This window comes from Alternaria atra (assembly GCF_907166805.1).
Source record: "Alternaria atra isolate CS162 genome assembly, contig: 21, whole genome shotgun sequence".
NCBI classification, from domain to species: Eukaryota; Fungi; Ascomycota; class Dothideomycetes; order Pleosporales; family Pleosporaceae; genus Alternaria; species Alternaria atra.
The window spans coordinates 4,419,583-4,436,007 of NW_025091319.1; the positions used below are offsets into that span (position 1 = coordinate 4,419,583).

Sequence of the window (16,425 nt, forward strand, 5' to 3'; positions counted from 1 at the left end):
TCTGATTGTTGTCCATCTTTGGAACGGTGCCATGACTTTCCATTCAAGGTACTCTAAATTTAGATTTGATCATAACATCGTCTCATGGGAACCTTTGTACCGAGTAGAACGTCAACATGTGATGTGCGTTATTCCATCCTGCGGCATGGCAGTGTGTTTGAATGAAGGAATGAAAGTAGGGATTGGTTGTGCTGGCCAGCAATTTCATTCAAGAGCGAGTGTACATAAACAACCACCAAGGAGATGCATGTAAGTTGCTCGTGAGAGCCGTTTCCCCGAGTCTACATTAAACATTGCAGGTCTAATGTAGATGGACCACAGTCCCTCTGAACCCCTTGCTTCTATATATTCCTCGATCGTAGAAGAACTCTCAACATGTCCAACACTACTCTTACTCGGGGCAGACGTTGTTCTCGACCAAGAAGTCGTTAAGGGCGTCGATGCATCCAGCGCAGGGGCAGATCTAAGACGATTAGTAAATTTTACTTTGTACAAGATGATTAAGAAACAGGAAATCACATACCGAAGGAGCACCACCGCCAACACAAGCCAGAACTGCGGGAACGGCACCTGGAACTGCAATTGCTCCAGCAATGCAAATACCGGCAGCGACCACAGCAGCGCAGTCAAAGATGCTGCAATCGGCTTGCTGGGCAGCGAACGCGATGACATCAGTCATCTGCTGGCTTTCGCGCCTGGCGATGGAGTTAGGAGAGGCGGCAGCCAGACCGGCGAGGGCAGAAACGGTGATGGTGGAGAAACGCATACTGATCGATTTGTGAGGGTGTTGTTGAGCGAAAGGCTGGCGAAGTAGTGAAGGTATTGGTGTTAAGATGTTGAAGCTTGATGGGTTCATTCAAGTCGGATTCTGGGTATCCTTTATACTTTCTCGTCCTCATATTTCCCTGCATTTTCCTTCATCACCGCTCGATTCGAGTGGTAAGCCCTTCTAGTCTTTTTAGGTGCATACACGATCAGCAAAGTCCCAAATTGGGTCACTGTCTCGGGATTCGAGGTCTAGCATGAGGCTATTACCACATCGTCATCCGCCGTCCTGCCCACTCAACGTTCTTCATTTACTCATCGCGATGGTTGAATAGCACTCATGATGCGTATGCGGTCTACCTCGACTGGTAATGACGGTGGTGGTAAGCTGATCGCATAATAGGTGGATGGTTCGGGCGTCGGGATGCTACAGCGATGTTCCGAATGATGACTATGTGGACACAGCGGCCAGCATACGATTGTCATGAATTATGTTTGCTGTGGTGATTCGTCGTTGTAATAACCCCAGGAACCTTGGCATGTTTAATGTGGGCAAGATCTGCTAAGGTTACACAGCAGTTAATATAGCTATATTGATGCGGTCCTGTCAGACTGTTAGTATAACCTTCTTCAGTACATCGTATGTCTTACATCGGCCTGCGAAAGGGGCGCTTCTCGCCTCGAAGCGGCTGTGGCTAGGGAAAGGGATACCGAAAGCGGCTGCAGTAAGGTTGACTGCACATGCTCGCTGACCACTGGTTGAAGATATTCGCTGACATTGGGCGGTCAAAAAAGATGAGATGCTTACTTTATCCTGGCTCTCATACAGCCGGCGACTACGTGCAGTGTTTTCAGCTTTACCATGACTCTCATTCGATTGCCGATCTGGTCGATATGCTGGCTCGCTCTGAAACACATTCGTACCGAATGCGATTTCTCTATTAGTGCCTCTTATGCTAGTAAGCCGAGGAGGATATGACATCCATGATGGACACGATGTATAACAAACGAAGGCAATAAGCTACATGAGTCTCACTGGCCGCCTAGGCTTTAGTCAATATGCAAAAGGAAGAGCCGTCCAGGCCAAGAAATACAGGCAAGTTCTAACGCGATCTGGTGGAAGCGTCAGAACTACTGCAGTTGTTGATTGCATAGCCCCACGTGTTCGGAATGTCGTGCACGTTCTATGGTCCATCGGGCTCTATATGCCAGCCAACAAAGTGAACGACAGTGAAACATCAGACAAGTTGACACATCGCGCTCGGTTCGCCGAAAGTTGAGCAAGTTGCATGCGAAGAGCCGAAAAGACATGCTTTCATTCCAGTCAGCATGTGGTTGATAGGGCCAGACAAGAATGACTACGGAAATGGAGATCCCCGAGGATCTCCAAGATACATTCTCACCACTGAGCTGAGTGGCAACGTCGCCATGCTGGAGGCCCACGACTACGTCGTGCACACTCTGTCACTGTTTGCTCAATCGTGATCACAAGTAGGGAACAGTCAAAGAGAGCCTAGCTGTACCAAAGTAAGCGTTGTTCTTGATTGACACATCCGGAATCTATCAGAATTAGGGATATGCATACTGGAAGACTCGATGGAACCTGCCATTACTGCAACATGCCACACCTGTTAGGGGATTTGACGCAGTACCAGCTGAAGGCATTTCTCTGTTTGCAATAGGAGGGACTATTGGCAGTCGAGTTATGCTATGGTAACATAAGCTGTTCTGCATGGCCTCGATGTTGATGAAGCTTCATAAAGACTTGTTCTAGTCCTGTCCTGAACCTTGGGTCTTGACGGATACCTATGTCAGCAAGAGATTGACGGCTGCAGAACAATGTGAAAGAGATGGACGTAAAGCTAGAAGTAAAAGAACATCTTTCTGAGATGCATCTTGGAGCTCGATAGGGAAAAGGTGCCTAGCGATGACAAAAAGAAAGGCGCTTCTGTCGGTCGTGATTCACGAAGGAATGAATATGAGAAGAAAAAAAAGGATAGAATCAAGTGCCTTCCGCCAGAATTGAACTGACGACCTCGTCATTACTAGTGACGCGCTCTACCACTGAGCTAGGAAGGCTTTGATGTAGTTTCGAGCATTTGAAACAATTATATATCGCGTCGTGTGTTTCACACTTTTCGTCTGGTGGCAATATCCCATGCCATCGCTCCGGTTGCGAGCATCCAGCGACACCCGCTTAGCTTCGGATAGTAGCGTCGCCGCAACTCTCAGCTGGAGACTGAATCGCTCAGTTGCTTCCGGAAGTAAAATGCAGTCGCAGGGAGTGTAGTGTGACGGATGAAGATTATGTTTGTCTTGTGGCGCCCCATGTGCGTCATGCACTGTGCCTTGCTGTTCGTTGGACACGTTTGGTAAAGCAGGCAGCCGCTAGCTGTCGCTCAGCACTATTGCGTGTGGAGTCCGTGTCTGTAGTAAATGTATAGTCTTGCTATATCCATTCATTTGCGAGCAGATACGCATTCGAGGAGCGTCGCGCGTTCTATCTAATGCCTTGAGACGCGATCGGGGTTTCAGTCACAGCGCACGTTGTATCGAACAAGGTTGATGATATTCGCATTAATCTCGCGAGCGCATGACTTTAGCAAGACGCGCGAAGCTTGGAACATGATGTAAACGAAGCACGGGGTAGGGCTCCGAGTGTTTTGTGGAGATGATGGAGTCCGGGGCGGGTGACCATTAAGCGCAAGCTCATTCACATGCCACCGCAACCAGGCCGCCAAGGCACCAAATTAAGAAAGCGAGCGATTTGAGCCTCTCCCGCTGATTGCGGTCCTTTCTTTCAGCACCCCTTCAAACACGACTTTTCACTACACCGCGACACACCAACAAGACAGATTTACTGCCAGGCTCCGAATCCTGGCTTTGACTATCACCATTCCCAATATTCCAACACGACCATCTATGGGCTCTGCTTCTTTCGCCGTCACCACTTTCCTCCCCACCGCTCAGCTTACTGCAGTTGGCACCTTCTTTCAGTACAGCGCACTGAGCTCAGGTCTGAACAAGACGGACGCCTCTTTCGCGTCGCTGGTTCGGCTAGGGGTAGGAGTTCCGCCGTGAATCTTCGCGGCGGACTGTAGTATTGGTTTGCCCAAGACCGGCATTGGATGTGCGCGCAGTTCCCTCTTTGAAAGGGGCGCAGATGCTGACCACGAACAGAATCGAGCGCAACCTGAAGAGTGACAACTCTCTATCGTATTACCCCTCACTACCGTCATCATGGTTTTCGCATTCGACCAGAACGATGCGCAACTTCCAGCCAATCCGCTGCGAAATTCTGAGCCTGCAATGCCCGACGACGACATGTTCGCACCTGGAACCATGGACATGAGCCCACCGAACGTGCCCCTCCACGTAGGCACCCCACCGATCAACATCGTCAGCCCTATGCCAAAGCGCGCAGTGCAGCCCGACCCTGAAGCCAAGCAGCAGGGACCGGCCAAATTGGATTTCGACGCCGTTATGAGGAAGGCTCAGAAGAACAAGAAAAAGAAGAAGAAGGGCTTGAAGGCAGGTCTACAGGCTACAAGTGTCACACGGGGCTTTCACACTCCGGTCACGTCTGGTGGAGAGGAATCAGACTATTCTCTGGCGACTACACCACGTTTTGGACCTGTTCGCTCCGGACTCCCAAGCGTGACCAGCAGCCCAGCGCTTCGCCCCCAGTCCACCGCGGGAGGCATCAGCAATCTCAAAGCCCAACTAGAGGCGCTGAATCTAGGCCCAAGGAGCGATTCACCCATGAAAGATTCCCCAGGAAAGGGTGTTCCTATGAGCAGGGTCACATCGCAGTTGTCGAGTAACACCAGCATGTCGGGCCGGGATAGCGACAGCGACCGCACCGAGATGGAGAGCTACGAAATCGACCTCAACGCCGAAGACTTCAGCATCGACACACTCTCCAAAACCTCGACTATGTTGAACAGTGGTATGGCGCGCAAGATGACGGCAGAAGACTTTGAGCCGTTGATGTGTCTGGGCAAGGGCAGCTATGGCACCGTCTTGTTGGTCAGGCAGCGTGCAACAGGCCGTCTTTTCGCGCAAAAGCAGTTCAAGAAGGCTTCGATCACCGTGCATAAGAAGCTCATCGAGCAGACCAAGACGGAGCGTAATGTCCTCGAGAGTGTAAATCGACACCCGTTCATCGTCAATTTCTACTACGCCTTCCAAGACCAGGAGAAGCTGTACCTCATTCTTGAGTATGCCCAGGGAGGCGAGCTGTTCCACCACCTTGAAGCCGAGCGCATGTTTTCTGAAGATGCAGCAGCATTCTACATGGCTGAAATGGTGCTCGCGCTCGACCACCTTCACCGCACAGTCGGTGTCATCTACCGCGACCTAAAGCCGGAGAACTGCCTTTTAGATTCCGAGGGCCACCTGCTCCTTACCGACTTCGGCCTCAGCAAAGTCAGTCTCGATGAAGACAACCCTTGCCGCTCCTTCCTCGGCACCGTAGAGTACATGGCTCCCGAAGTGGTCCAAGGCCTCGAATACGGCGCAGCAGTCGACTGGTGGTCCCTAGGCGCGCTTGGTTTCGACCTCCTCACTGGTGCTCCTCCCTTCACTGGCAACAACAATGCTAAGATCCAGGAAAAAATCGTAAAACAAAAACTCGCACTGCCTTATTACCTCAGCGCCGAGGCCAAGGACCTTCTCACCCGCCTCCTCCGCAAAGACCCGAAGAAACGTCTAGGATTTAACATGGCCAAGGACCTGCCGAACATCAAGAAACATAGGTTTTTCCGCAAGATCGATTGGAAGAAGTTGGAAGCGAGGGAGCTGACACCGCCGATTCAACCACTTATCACGGACCCGGAGTTGGCGGAGAACTTTGCCCAGGACTTCACCGATCTGCCGTTGAGTCCTGTTCTGACCAAGAAGTTTGATGACTTGATGTTTGAGAGTCAGAGCCAGGCCTCTAACAATCCTTTCGGTGGATTTAGCTTCGTGGCTAGCCAGAGTCTGTTGGACAGTGGAGAGTGGGGATACTAGGTTGCAAGGGATTGTTGGTTGCATTGTTGTTTCCGCTTGCTGCATGTTTGGGTCGGGATTCCTAGACTTCGTATGTTGCTCACATTGTTCGTCGAGAGAAAGAGTATAATAGAGTTTCACTACCGCATTGGTTTCAATTCAAGACGTACGCCATCACCACATAACAGTCCAGAAGTCAAGATTAATGGTTACTAGATATGATTCTTTTCTCGTAGGCTGACTGAACCATCTCATTCCAAACTCCATGCTCGTGCCGTCATCGGTATCATGTGCAAGTATTCATACAGACTGTAAACCAATTGGGAATCGTTAAACTGAAAGAAAAGCCATTCTAGTCCTCTGCCATCAACAAAATAGTATTCGCATCTAGGAAGTGGGAGCGGCAGCAGCAGCGTAAGAGTCTGCACCCTTTTCGTTTCCACCTTGGGCGGGCTTCTCGCTGCTCTCAGCCGTAGCGGCAGCACCCTCCTCACCAGCGGGCTTCTGCTTCTTAAGGTCCGCCAAATGCCTGGCCTCGTTGTGCACGTCCATGACGGTCTTGTTTCCCTGGTCGTAGAAAGCACGGAGCTTCTGTCCGGTAGGTGTGGATGCAGCCTTGTCGAAGTAGCTGGTCATCATGTTGAAGGCAGCGTAGCCTTTGTTTGTTACACCCAGCTTCTGGTCGACGACTTGTGCCTTCTGTGTAGCCTGGGTCTTCTGATCGAAGTTGTTGAGGATGTTCATGAACTTGGTGCTGTAGCCGTTCTGCTTGTCTGCTGCAAGAGCCTTCTCGATGGCCTTGTCGGAGATGGCATAGCCGTGGGCGAGATACTCGGCGATGATGCGTGCGCGAGGCTTCTGTTCCTGCTCGATGTGGTGGTCGCCGTCCTTGGCCTCCTCGGCAGAAGCAGACTTCTCGCCGGCAATCTCGTCGATGCTCTTAGCTGAAGTGACCTGGACCGAGTTGTGTCCGAGCTGGGTGTTGTCGAGGAGGAGGGCGGTCTTTGCGGCGGCGGCCTTCTCGAAGGTGACGGAAGCCGATTGTGTGTCGTCGCCCGAGGGCTTTACGCTGAGCGACTGGATCTTTCCGCAGAAGGAGAAGAAGCTCTTGATCTCATCCTCGCTAGTCTTGGTGGAGATGTTCTCGACATTGACAGTGGCAGCCATGGTGATGTATAGGGTGGGGTGGTTTGTGAGGGAATTGAGTTGTGATGGTGTGATAGTTGAAGGGTACAGTGAATCTATCAGTGATGTAGTAGACGAGGTGTTGGAAATAGGGTCTATTTGTAGTAGACGAAGGGTGTAAGAAGCCAGTTCAGGGAGGGGCGCAGCCTGGCCGATGACGTCGCGCGGGGCGGTGCTAGTGGCGTCTAGAGGCCCATAGCTGGCGGGAAGCTTCACGAAGCGCTGCTTGGGCCGTCTTGCATGTGAATGCCTACTGCCGCTAATTGCTTCTTCGCACGTAATTCATGGCGCATGTCGTGGCTGGATATCACCCTGTTTGAGTCTTCTCACGGTTGTCCATGCCTGACAGTCGATTAGGGTATGAATTCTTGAGTTTAGAGACTGAATCAAGGGCGGGATCCGAGGGACTGCACTGCTCGAGCGTACAGAGCGTATAAATCCAGCCTGCACATTCATTCACGCGTCAGAGTTAGATACAGGCATTTGCCTGAGTCGAAAGTAGTGCTTAACGTGAAGCTCCATTGCTCCACCAAACCTCGGCTTTAGCAAACGTCATAGCTCCGTCTTCTCAAAACATCTTCCAAGAGCTCCTCCAGCTCCCAACTCACACAACAGTCGCATAGCGTCTGCACCATTCACAATGACTTCCAAGTTGTTTTCAACGTCACCAAGATTAGCGCAGTCATGCCTACGTCGAACGCGAAACCTAACCCCGGCCGTATCACGACTCCCACAGCGCCGCTATATCTCCGCTTACGGTTACGAACAAGCCAAAGCCCTCACATTCTCCGACTATGGCGAGCCCCCAGCTGTACTCTCTCTTCACAGTCATTCCATCTCGCCGCCGCATAGCAATTACATGACATTGCGCTTTCTCGCTTCGCCCATCAATCCCGCCGACATCAACCAAATCCAAGGTGTATACCCTTCAAAGCCAACCTTCACAACCAACTTAGGCACCCCTAACCCGATCGCTGTCGCCGGAAATGAAGGTGTGGCGGAGATAATAGCACTAGGTGAAGGTGTTAAGAAAGAAGGATTCAAGAAGGGCGACTGGGTTTTCATGAAAGGTCCCGGCTTCGGTACATGGCGAACACACGCAAGCGCTACCACCAACGACATCGTGAAGCTCGACGACCAGATGCGCGAAGGCATCACCGCAATTCAAGCCGGCACCGTATCCATAAACCCATGCACAGCATACCGCATGCTTCGCGACTTCACAACTCTCTCTGAAGGCGATTGGTTCATACAAAATGGAGCGAATTCAGGCGTCGGACGCGCCGCCATCCAGCTAGGTAAGAAATGGGGCTACAAGAGCATCAATGTAATCCGTAGCCGGGAAGACAAAAGCAAAGAAGATGCCATGAAGAAAGAACTGCAGGATCTGGGTGCAGACGTCGTAATCACAGATGCCGAATTGCAGTCCCAAGGCATAAAAGACCAGGCCAAAGAATGGACAAACGGTGGTCGCGCCCCCATTCGTTTAGCATTGAACTGCGTAAACGGCAAAGCGGCTACAGCAATGGCTAAGCTGCTTTCCTCGTCTTCACACTTCGTTACCTACGGCGCCATGTCCAAGCAGCCCTTGACTATCCCTGCGTCCATGCTCATCTTCAAGGATATCCACTTCCATGGCTTTTGGGTGAGCAGATGGGCGGAGAAGCATCCCGAAGACAAGCAGAAGACCGTTGCTGATGTGCTGGATATGACGAGAAAGGGAGAGTTCAGAGATATGCCCGTAGATGAGATCAAGTGGGAGTGGGATACCAAAGGCGACGAGTTGATAGGCAAGGTCAAGGACACATTGGAGGGGTACAGGGATGGTAAGGGTGTGTTTGTGTTTGGTAAGACGTAGGCTGTGTATCCTTCAAAACAGGATTCATACATTTCATGGCATATATACGTTAAATTCTGAAAAGCCATGTAGTTCTGATATGATTGCAAAGGGTCCTACTGCAGGAACACTCTCGATCCATTGTTGGGTAAAGGTGCCCTGAATAGCACAAATGGTCGTTCCCTCCGATCCGTACCGGGGTAAAAGGACGAACTGAAAGCAAGCTGGTTGTCGGTGAAGTAAAGGTAGCCGTCGCTTCCAACGGACACTGTAACAGATTAGCTTTCATTCAAAAATGAGCAGCACAACAAAAAGAACACTTACTGGTATCCACCCAACTAATCCTTGGGTCCCTCACAAACAGCGTCATAGACGCGTTCGTCGGGTTATGAAACCCAATTTCATTCTGCTCCATATTACCCGCATAGATGAAACCATTAGTATCCGTCTCAAATCCATCGCTGACACCTCTTTCGCCCTTGTTGTTCACGGCGCCTAGCGCCAAAAGCTCGGAAGTCTGACTGCGGTCCCGCAGACGCTCGGTAGGAATGCTGTACAACGAGCGTCCACCAACAGGGCCAAAGTACAGGTGCCCTCCGTCGGCAGACAAGGCGATACCGTCGCTACCCAATGGTACTGTGGTAAGCGGTTGATCGGGACCAGGGATGTAGTAAAGCGGTTGTCCCCAGACATATGGGACGAAACCCCTCTCGGCCCTCGTTTCCTTCACACCGTCAAGGTGGCGCCAGCTCTCGCCTGTGCCTAGGTCCACAATGACGATTCCATTGCGGCCCTCGGACGAAGAGTCGGTGATATAGGCTACTCCTTTCCCAGAAGCGGTGATGGAAGGTCGCAAGTCGAAGCGGACGTCGTTGAGGTACGAGTCTGGGTATGCTACCGTGGGTGGAAAAACAATGGTTTGAATCACCGTGTCGGATTCAATGTCTACGCCAACGAGTTTGGGGCCGCCGGGGGACGCGTTGACCAGTGTGCCATCCTCGGTCAATGCGCGTCCAGTATCCAAGATCCACAGGCGATCTTGAGGGTCAAGGACTACACTCTGTACGCCTATGAGGTAGTTTTGGTAGTTCGCGCCTGTTGGTGGAGTTGTTGTGTAGTTGATAGCTCCATTCGGTGGGTTGTTGATCTCCACGCTGGGGTAGGGTGTTTCGGTGCCGTTGGCAGTGAGCTCTGCTACTGCGTACTTGTTGTTTGTGCCTGTGTTGGTGTTGTTGGGATCAAGACCTGCCGGGTAGTTTGAGAATTTGCGACCGCCTTTCGATACGGTAATACCTAGCATCCGTGTTAGTGGCTGTAAATTTGCGAGATTGCTATGGCGCATTGGTACCAGTAGGCCATTGGTCGTTGTACAGGTGCACAATCTCAAGAGCTGGGCCGGCGACACCAGGGTCAGAGCGAATGCGCTGTGTACTAGATAGCGTAGGAAGCAAAGCGCTCAACGTTAGTACACAAAGGGATAGCATCGTGGACGCGACAACAATTTGTTAACAAGTAATAATCGCGGCATGATGTTTGATAGAGCAGTATATATAGCCTCGGAGCATGTAAGCGCAAACTGTAAGCATTACCTCAGGCAATACCTAACGTCAATTGGCACCCGGGCACTGTTAGTCTTCACGTCATGTACGTGTCAGGTACCAGGATAAAATTGAGGAGCTATGGACGATCTCATCTGGATTTGAGGCTGCAGATAGGGAAGCTACCCGCTTGCGGCTTAGGTTCGACGGCGCCTCTCCCCGCATTTGTGATGCAACACCATTGGCGCACGTTGTGGACGGGAACAGCACCGCCTGGCCTGGTAATGGTTCCTTGTGGATGGCAACTTCTTTGATTTTCTCTATCTCAGGATTTCTCACCACGATCCTTTAGCCAACCCACCCTTGGATAACTTCCTTTAGAGAAGTACTACCGTCAGCCCCACTCCAGCTATGCGATCGCTCACTGTCTTCTGATTCCGGTCTAGCATCTATAGCCAACGCAGTAACCTTCAACTCTCCTTCATTGAAATCCACTCTGACATCCTTCGTGGACTTTGCGCCTTTCTTGCTGTCCTTGCTCCGAATTGACAGCCGTGGATCTTGGGTTCTCGTTTGCGCGCGTGAAGCATACTCACTCTTTAGGAGTCTATGCGCAATATGCAGGGAGAGAATCCAGTCGATGTATGACTTTAACTCTACAACACTAGCGAACTTGTGTTGCTGGAACAATCCGATATCGGAACTCAAAGTGGATGGAAGTGTAAGCTTGTGCTCTGTGCCAAAAGTCGGTTGACCGATGATCGTGCGTGTGACGACGATTAGATCCTCTGACTGTGCACCGTTGGACGTGGGTAGAGTCAACGTAGCTTTCCCATCGAACGGCTTCATGAAGATTTCAAGCAGCTGATCGGTCGCAGACAGACCCTTCTTTGACGTCGTTTTCAGGCCCTCTACAAGGTTCGCCCAAGACGTCTCACGTGTGGTCTCTAGTGTCGCATCGAGACCTGCACTATTCAGGGTTTTGGCGACCAAGTCAAGATAAACATAGAGCGAGTCAACGCCAGCGATGTGGTTGAGTACTGCGAGAAGCGTACGCAGTAGAGGTGGGGGAAGCTTCTCCCGTGTCTGACCTGTCAATGGAGGTGGAAGCTGCGATCTTCGATAGAGACGCATACTATGCTCATGAGCGAGAAGCAGCCGAAGTGCCTCAGCGATATTGCGAGCAAGCCAGTCGTGTTCATGACCTTGATTGCTCGCTATGGGATCGTCTCGAGGTATGCAGTCGATGAGCAACTTTCGGTCTTGGGATGCACTATCCATCTGAGGCGCGTCTATTCGGATGACTGAATCCCGAAATTCGACACCGTAAGCTAGGAGCTGCCTCGTCTCCAAGCTCATTTCATAGTACAACTCTTCCTCCAGCAGGGAATCGCGCGCAAGCTGGATAGATTTTTCAAGAGACTGGGCTGAGAAATCGCCGTCAAGGGGGGTTTGTGATGTACCTGTAATCTTGCCATCGATACTGACTCGCACGCGGAACGTCTTAGGCTTTAGCGCGAGAGCTGGATCTAAGATGATACTTCCATCTTTGTCCATCTGAAGAGGTGCGAATCCACGAGCTTTGAAGTGATCGCTGGCTAGAATATTGTCAGCTCAAATGCAGCGTATCAGCCAATGATCAGTCTTTACCTTCGGGGAGTCCATAACGCACGGCAAAAGGCGCATGGCGCACATTCTGACGTAGTCGTTGAATGGGCCACCCTTTGTCGGAGACGGATACGATCTCATGCCAGTATTTCGTCTCCCGGCGTATCTCCTTCTCCAAGTGTTTCGCAGCCTTCAGTATCTCGTCTACGGACGAATCCAGCGCCCCCATGCGTGCGCCCTGAGCCGCCACTTCTTGTTTGGATGCTAGATCCTGGAGCCGGTGTTGCTCTTCTATTTTGCGGATACGATGATCGTGATTCTCCTTGCTGATGCCGAACGAACCGAGTGGTATGCCCTGGTTCAGACCCTGATCTCGAAATGTCTGGCTGAAAAAGTTCAGGCTGCGCTTATTGGGGTCTTGGGAGAGTACGAGCGAGACAAGATCGAGCGCGTTCGTAGCAGCGAATTTTGCCCATCTATGTTTGGTCAGCCGTCACATTCAAAGTAAAGTATTCACGTATAGACGTACTCTAGATGACTATACATCTCCTGTCCTGCCTTGAAGACCTTCTCTAGCTGTTCCTGTCGAGACGGTACCTCCTTCTTCTTCTCCCTCTTCTCGTCCTTTGCTCCTTCCTCTGTATCGTCAGGTACATCTTTGCCCGCGTCGATGTCTTCTTGGAGCGACTGTTCCGTGATGTCGCGCAAGTGTCCCCGTTCACTGGCCAGCTGCTCGATCTTGAACAGCAGGTCGTCCTGGGTTAGCTCTTCCTTCTTTGGTGCTGGCCATGGGCGCAGGGTCACGTTGTCGAGTGAGTCCATCGCGGTTGCGACGACGTAAACACGGCGGGACAGCTTGGTTGAAGTTGGGTTCCTGTGGTTTGTCGGACGCGGTGGGCCCTTGCATAAAAGCCGTAGCTCTCAGTAGCGGCCGTTGTAGATCCCCGCTTATCGATTGCAGCTTCACCCTGCAACCCACGAATCTCGCACGTTGCGTACGCAATTGGTAGGCAAAAACAAACTAGCTGTTAACTGGTACAGTGGTCACAGCCAGCTCCTAAGCGTTAGTCTGCCCTTGTGCGGGGATGCCACAGTGTCACATGTGCATGGCCCCTTCCCTCTCCAGCCACTAACGGCGGTCTCCGATAAGCTTGGACAAACAGCTTGGATCACAGTGACAACTCACGGCTCACTGTTCTCTTCACTCGTCTTCGTTCCTCCTCCATCAATCGAGATACTTGCAACATGACTACACGATACCGCGTAGAATGTAAGTCAAAAACACCGTATTGTACCCTAGAGGTCGACATAGAGACAAGTACGCTGACTTGATGGCCTTCCATGTGGCAGATGCTCTCAAAGTGTGTATAGATCACAGTGACTCAACATATACCTGCAAGAGACTGACACGTTCCGAAAGACCCACAGGAGAGATCAGCTCGTAAGTATCTTGTGATGCGTGATTGGGATGTCCAGCTAATGCATGATACAGATAGAGTGGATAAAGGTATTGCTCTGTCTACTTGTGAGACAATTCCAGGAGCCTGCTAATGCCGTTCTAGGGCCTTCTAGCTGTGCCTTTTGTTTTGCACTCCCATCCCACAGCCGTGTTCGAGCCCAATGACGAGTCAGTCGAGCACCAAGCAAGCATCGCCCAACGGCGGTATGCAGAGATCTTACGCGACGTTGAGGAAATCATCAACGACCACAGTAAGCCATGAAGCTATTGCGGGCTTATACCGCCTACGATAGAACTTCGGAGCTAACGCAATGCAGTCCAACACCAGAAGGACGGCAAACCTGATAGATCCAAGCTGAAGCTTCTCGTTCCAACGGTAGCGAACTTCTTCACATCCCTAGCATTGCACGACGCTTTCATCTGGCAAGACCAAAGGCGTTTCATCAGCCACCGACGTTTCGTCCCCCCTTCTTTCAACGATGTGCGTCTAGTTCTCAACACAGCTCAAGTGATGAGTCTCATTCGTAACGGCCCACTCGAACTCGTGACCTTTGACGGAGATGTCACGTTGTATGATGATGGCAAAGACTTGACAGAAGACAACCCGATCATTCCAAAGATACTGGATCTCATGCGCCGTGGATCCAAGATTGGTATTGTTACAGCTGCGGGGTATACAGAGGCAAAACCATACTATGGCAGATTATATGGACTGCTGGACGCTATCCAGGCTTCTGACCTGCCCCTAGAAGCTCGGCAGAATCTGATCATCATGGGCGGCGAGAGCAATTTTTGCTTCAAGTTCGATGAGAACAGTCCAGTCCTGCTTCGCCTGATTCCTAGAGAGGAATGGCTGCTCAAAGAGATGCTTTCATGGCATGAATCAGACATCAAAGACTTGCTTGATCGGGCAGAAGCTTCTCTGAGGGACACGATTAGGAACTTCCGTATGGAGGCAGATGTCGTACGGAAGGAGAGAGCAGTAGGAATTGTACCCAAGCGCGGGCACAAGTTCTGCCGCGAGACGCTAGAGGAGACGGTTTTGATCGTGCAGAAGATACTTGTAGGTCTGGAGAATATGCGTAATGTTAGTAACACTGACGTTGGTAGGAAATATCCGAGGTCGGTCAGCGTCTCCCGTTTTGCGCATTCAATGGTGGCAACGACGTGTTTGTCGACATAGGAGATAAGTCGTGGGGTGTTCTAGCCTGCCAGCGAATCTTTGGAGGGATTGAGGGCAGCAAAACGCTCCATGTAGGCGACCAGTTCTTGAGTGCTGGAGCAAACGACTTCAAGGCTCGACTGGCATGTACGACGGCGTGGATCGCGAACCCGCAAGAGACGTGCCAGCTGCTCGATGAAATCACCGAGTTGGACGAAGTGCACCAGCGCAAGACAAGATGAAGGCAATCCACGGTCAGGTTGTGCATAGCGATGACATCAGAATCTTCCGAAAGCTACGGCAAAAGGGGCAGGCCGTGTGGCGGATCAAGTTCTGCAGGGCATATGGCTACAGTATGTGTTTGATGCACGTCGCAGCGAATGCGATATGCGCCTAGATAGCCGTTGAAGATCATTGATAAAGGGTCTTAATAAATCGATATGCGGAGGCAGATGGCGACATGCACGATGCGCGCTCGGAACGGCTCTTCTGCATTATGCCCTGACCCTGACTCGGGCGAGTGACCCACAGCGTTCTCTGGTACAACTGTCGCGCTAGAGGCTCGTCGGTGACGCGGAAAAGGCACGCATTCACTCGTTGCTGCACGACAGTTTTTTTGACGCGCGTGTGTTTCATTTGTGTCTTGTTTTCTCTTTGTTGGGCGTAGAAGGCGGGTTGGGCTTCTGGGGAATGTTCGAGGCTGACCCGCCGTATCCGCTGCGCCTCTGGTGTCGTGCAAGGCGCTGATCCCTGCTAACCGTCGTGTAATCCCTGGCCCGTACTCCGCTTCACGAAAGCACCTCCTGAGCTTCCACCCGCCTGCGGCTTCTGCGAGACACGCTCATCTATTGCCGCGTCGCTCCCAGCCCTCAATTGCCTCCACTCCCGCTCAACTCGGGTCTATCTGCCATACATCGCAATCTACCATACGAGTCTGCAAACAAGCCGTCACAATGGGGTCCAACAAGTTTTCCTTCAAGCCACTGACGCTTGCGCCCATCAACTTCTCTCTCACCGAGGGCACTTCGATACCTGCACCGCTCGACAGCCCGCCCGACTCACCGCGTCCTCCAACACCCGGCAAAGGTCCGCTGTCATCGCACCCCACCCCGAAGTCGCCCGGTTCTCCACCACAAACAGAGTCGCCGCCTCCAGGCAAAGTGTCAGAGGACTCGACGGCGAGCCCACAACTCCATCAGAGCCGTACCAGCGATGCGGCCAGCACCATGTCGCCCACGAGTCCCTCGGCAAAGCGGCCTGCATCCGTTCGAAAGTTCCTCGGCATTCGCACGCTATCGTCAAATGACAGTCTGAAGTCGGAGAGGCCAGGCTCGCCAGCCACAATAAACAGTCAGGCACCGAGTCTGAGCAGGAGGAAGAGCGGCAGTTGGTTCGGCAAGAGGAAGACGTTCGCCGTCGGATCAGTGCCAGAAGGACACGCAGACCCGACAACCTACTCGAATGGTCGCACCGTCTCCCAACCATCCGTGCCGGCCGCACAGGCACCCAAGCCCAAGGGTCCGCCGCCTCCAGCGCTGCCCGGACTTAGCTCTTTCGGTGTCAACGAAGACACGCTGAGTCTCGGCGCCGACGACATGTTTAAAAACATTGGAAAGACGGACGCGCCAAAGTCGACGAGGTGGTAGACGGGGGCACACTACATTAGTAATGGGGGCATGTTCATGATGCATTTCTAACGGGGTTCGAGTTTAATGTCCTTATCGTTATACCTTTCATGGGCCACAGGTTGGAGTTTTGAAAATTTGTGGCATCATTATTTTTTTTTGGCTTGCATGTGCACAACGATACCCCAGTCGATACCGTATAGCGATGAAGTGGCACGTATGGAGTGCGTCCGGGATGAGGTCTTGTGACGACT

The 16,425-nt window shown here is 51.8% G+C and overlaps 7 protein-coding genes across 7 annotated transcripts; 4 read left to right on the forward strand and 3 right to left on the reverse strand.

The window, feature by feature from the left end:
• Window positions 1-391: 391 nt before the first annotated feature.
• On the reverse strand, window positions 392-766 carry ALTATR162_LOCUS1903 (uncharacterized protein; the record flags this gene model as incomplete). The annotated part of the gene is made up of 2 exons (XM_043309503.1): window positions 392-463; window positions 524-766. 2 exons carry the CDS (start codon window positions 764-766, stop codon window positions 392-394), a joined length of 315 nt encoding a protein of 104 aa, XP_043165438.1.
• A 3,239-nt stretch (window positions 767-4,005) lies between these two features.
• On the forward strand, window positions 4,006-5,778 carry ALTATR162_LOCUS1904 (uncharacterized protein; the record flags this gene model as incomplete). The annotated part of the gene is made up of 1 exon (XM_043309504.1): window positions 4,006-5,778. One exon carries the CDS (start codon window positions 4,006-4,008, stop codon window positions 5,776-5,778), a length of 1,773 nt encoding a protein of 590 aa, XP_043165439.1.
• Window positions 5,779-6,144: 366 nt separating this feature from the next.
• Window positions 6,145-6,924, reverse strand: ALTATR162_LOCUS1905 (uncharacterized protein; the record flags this gene model as incomplete). Its single annotated transcript, XM_043309505.1, has 1 exon — window positions 6,145-6,924. The coding sequence occupies one exon, from the start codon at window positions 6,922-6,924 to the stop codon at window positions 6,145-6,147; it is 780 nt and encodes a 259-aa protein (XP_043165440.1).
• Window positions 6,925-7,582: 658 nt separating this feature from the next.
• Window positions 7,583-8,800, forward strand: ALTATR162_LOCUS1906 (uncharacterized protein; the record flags this gene model as incomplete). The annotated part of the gene is made up of 1 exon (XM_043309506.1): window positions 7,583-8,800. One exon carries the CDS (start codon window positions 7,583-7,585, stop codon window positions 8,798-8,800), a length of 1,218 nt encoding a protein of 405 aa, XP_043165441.1.
• A 95-nt stretch (window positions 8,801-8,895) lies between these two features.
• ALTATR162_LOCUS1907 (uncharacterized protein) lies at window positions 8,896-12,747 on the reverse strand (the record flags this gene model as incomplete). Its single annotated transcript, XM_043309507.1, has 5 exons — window positions 8,896-9,047; window positions 9,104-10,072; window positions 10,743-11,915; window positions 11,968-12,401; window positions 12,455-12,747. The coding sequence occupies 5 exons, from the start codon at window positions 12,745-12,747 to the stop codon at window positions 8,896-8,898; spliced, it is 3,021 nt and encodes a 1,006-aa protein (XP_043165442.1).
• Window positions 12,748-13,256: 509 nt separating this feature from the next.
• Window positions 13,257-14,788, forward strand: ALTATR162_LOCUS1908 (uncharacterized protein; the record flags this gene model as incomplete). The annotated part of the gene is made up of 6 exons (XM_043309508.1): window positions 13,257-13,286; window positions 13,346-13,366; window positions 13,418-13,432; window positions 13,488-13,635; window positions 13,702-14,447; window positions 14,495-14,788. 6 exons carry the CDS (start codon window positions 13,257-13,259, stop codon window positions 14,786-14,788), a joined length of 1,254 nt encoding a protein of 417 aa, XP_043165443.1.
• A 711-nt stretch (window positions 14,789-15,499) lies between these two features.
• ALTATR162_LOCUS1909 (uncharacterized protein) lies at window positions 15,500-16,192 on the forward strand (the record flags this gene model as incomplete). The annotated part of the gene is made up of 1 exon (XM_043309509.1): window positions 15,500-16,192. The coding sequence occupies one exon, from the start codon at window positions 15,500-15,502 to the stop codon at window positions 16,190-16,192; it is 693 nt and encodes a 230-aa protein (XP_043165444.1).
• Between the last annotated feature and the right edge of the window lie 233 nt (window positions 16,193-16,425).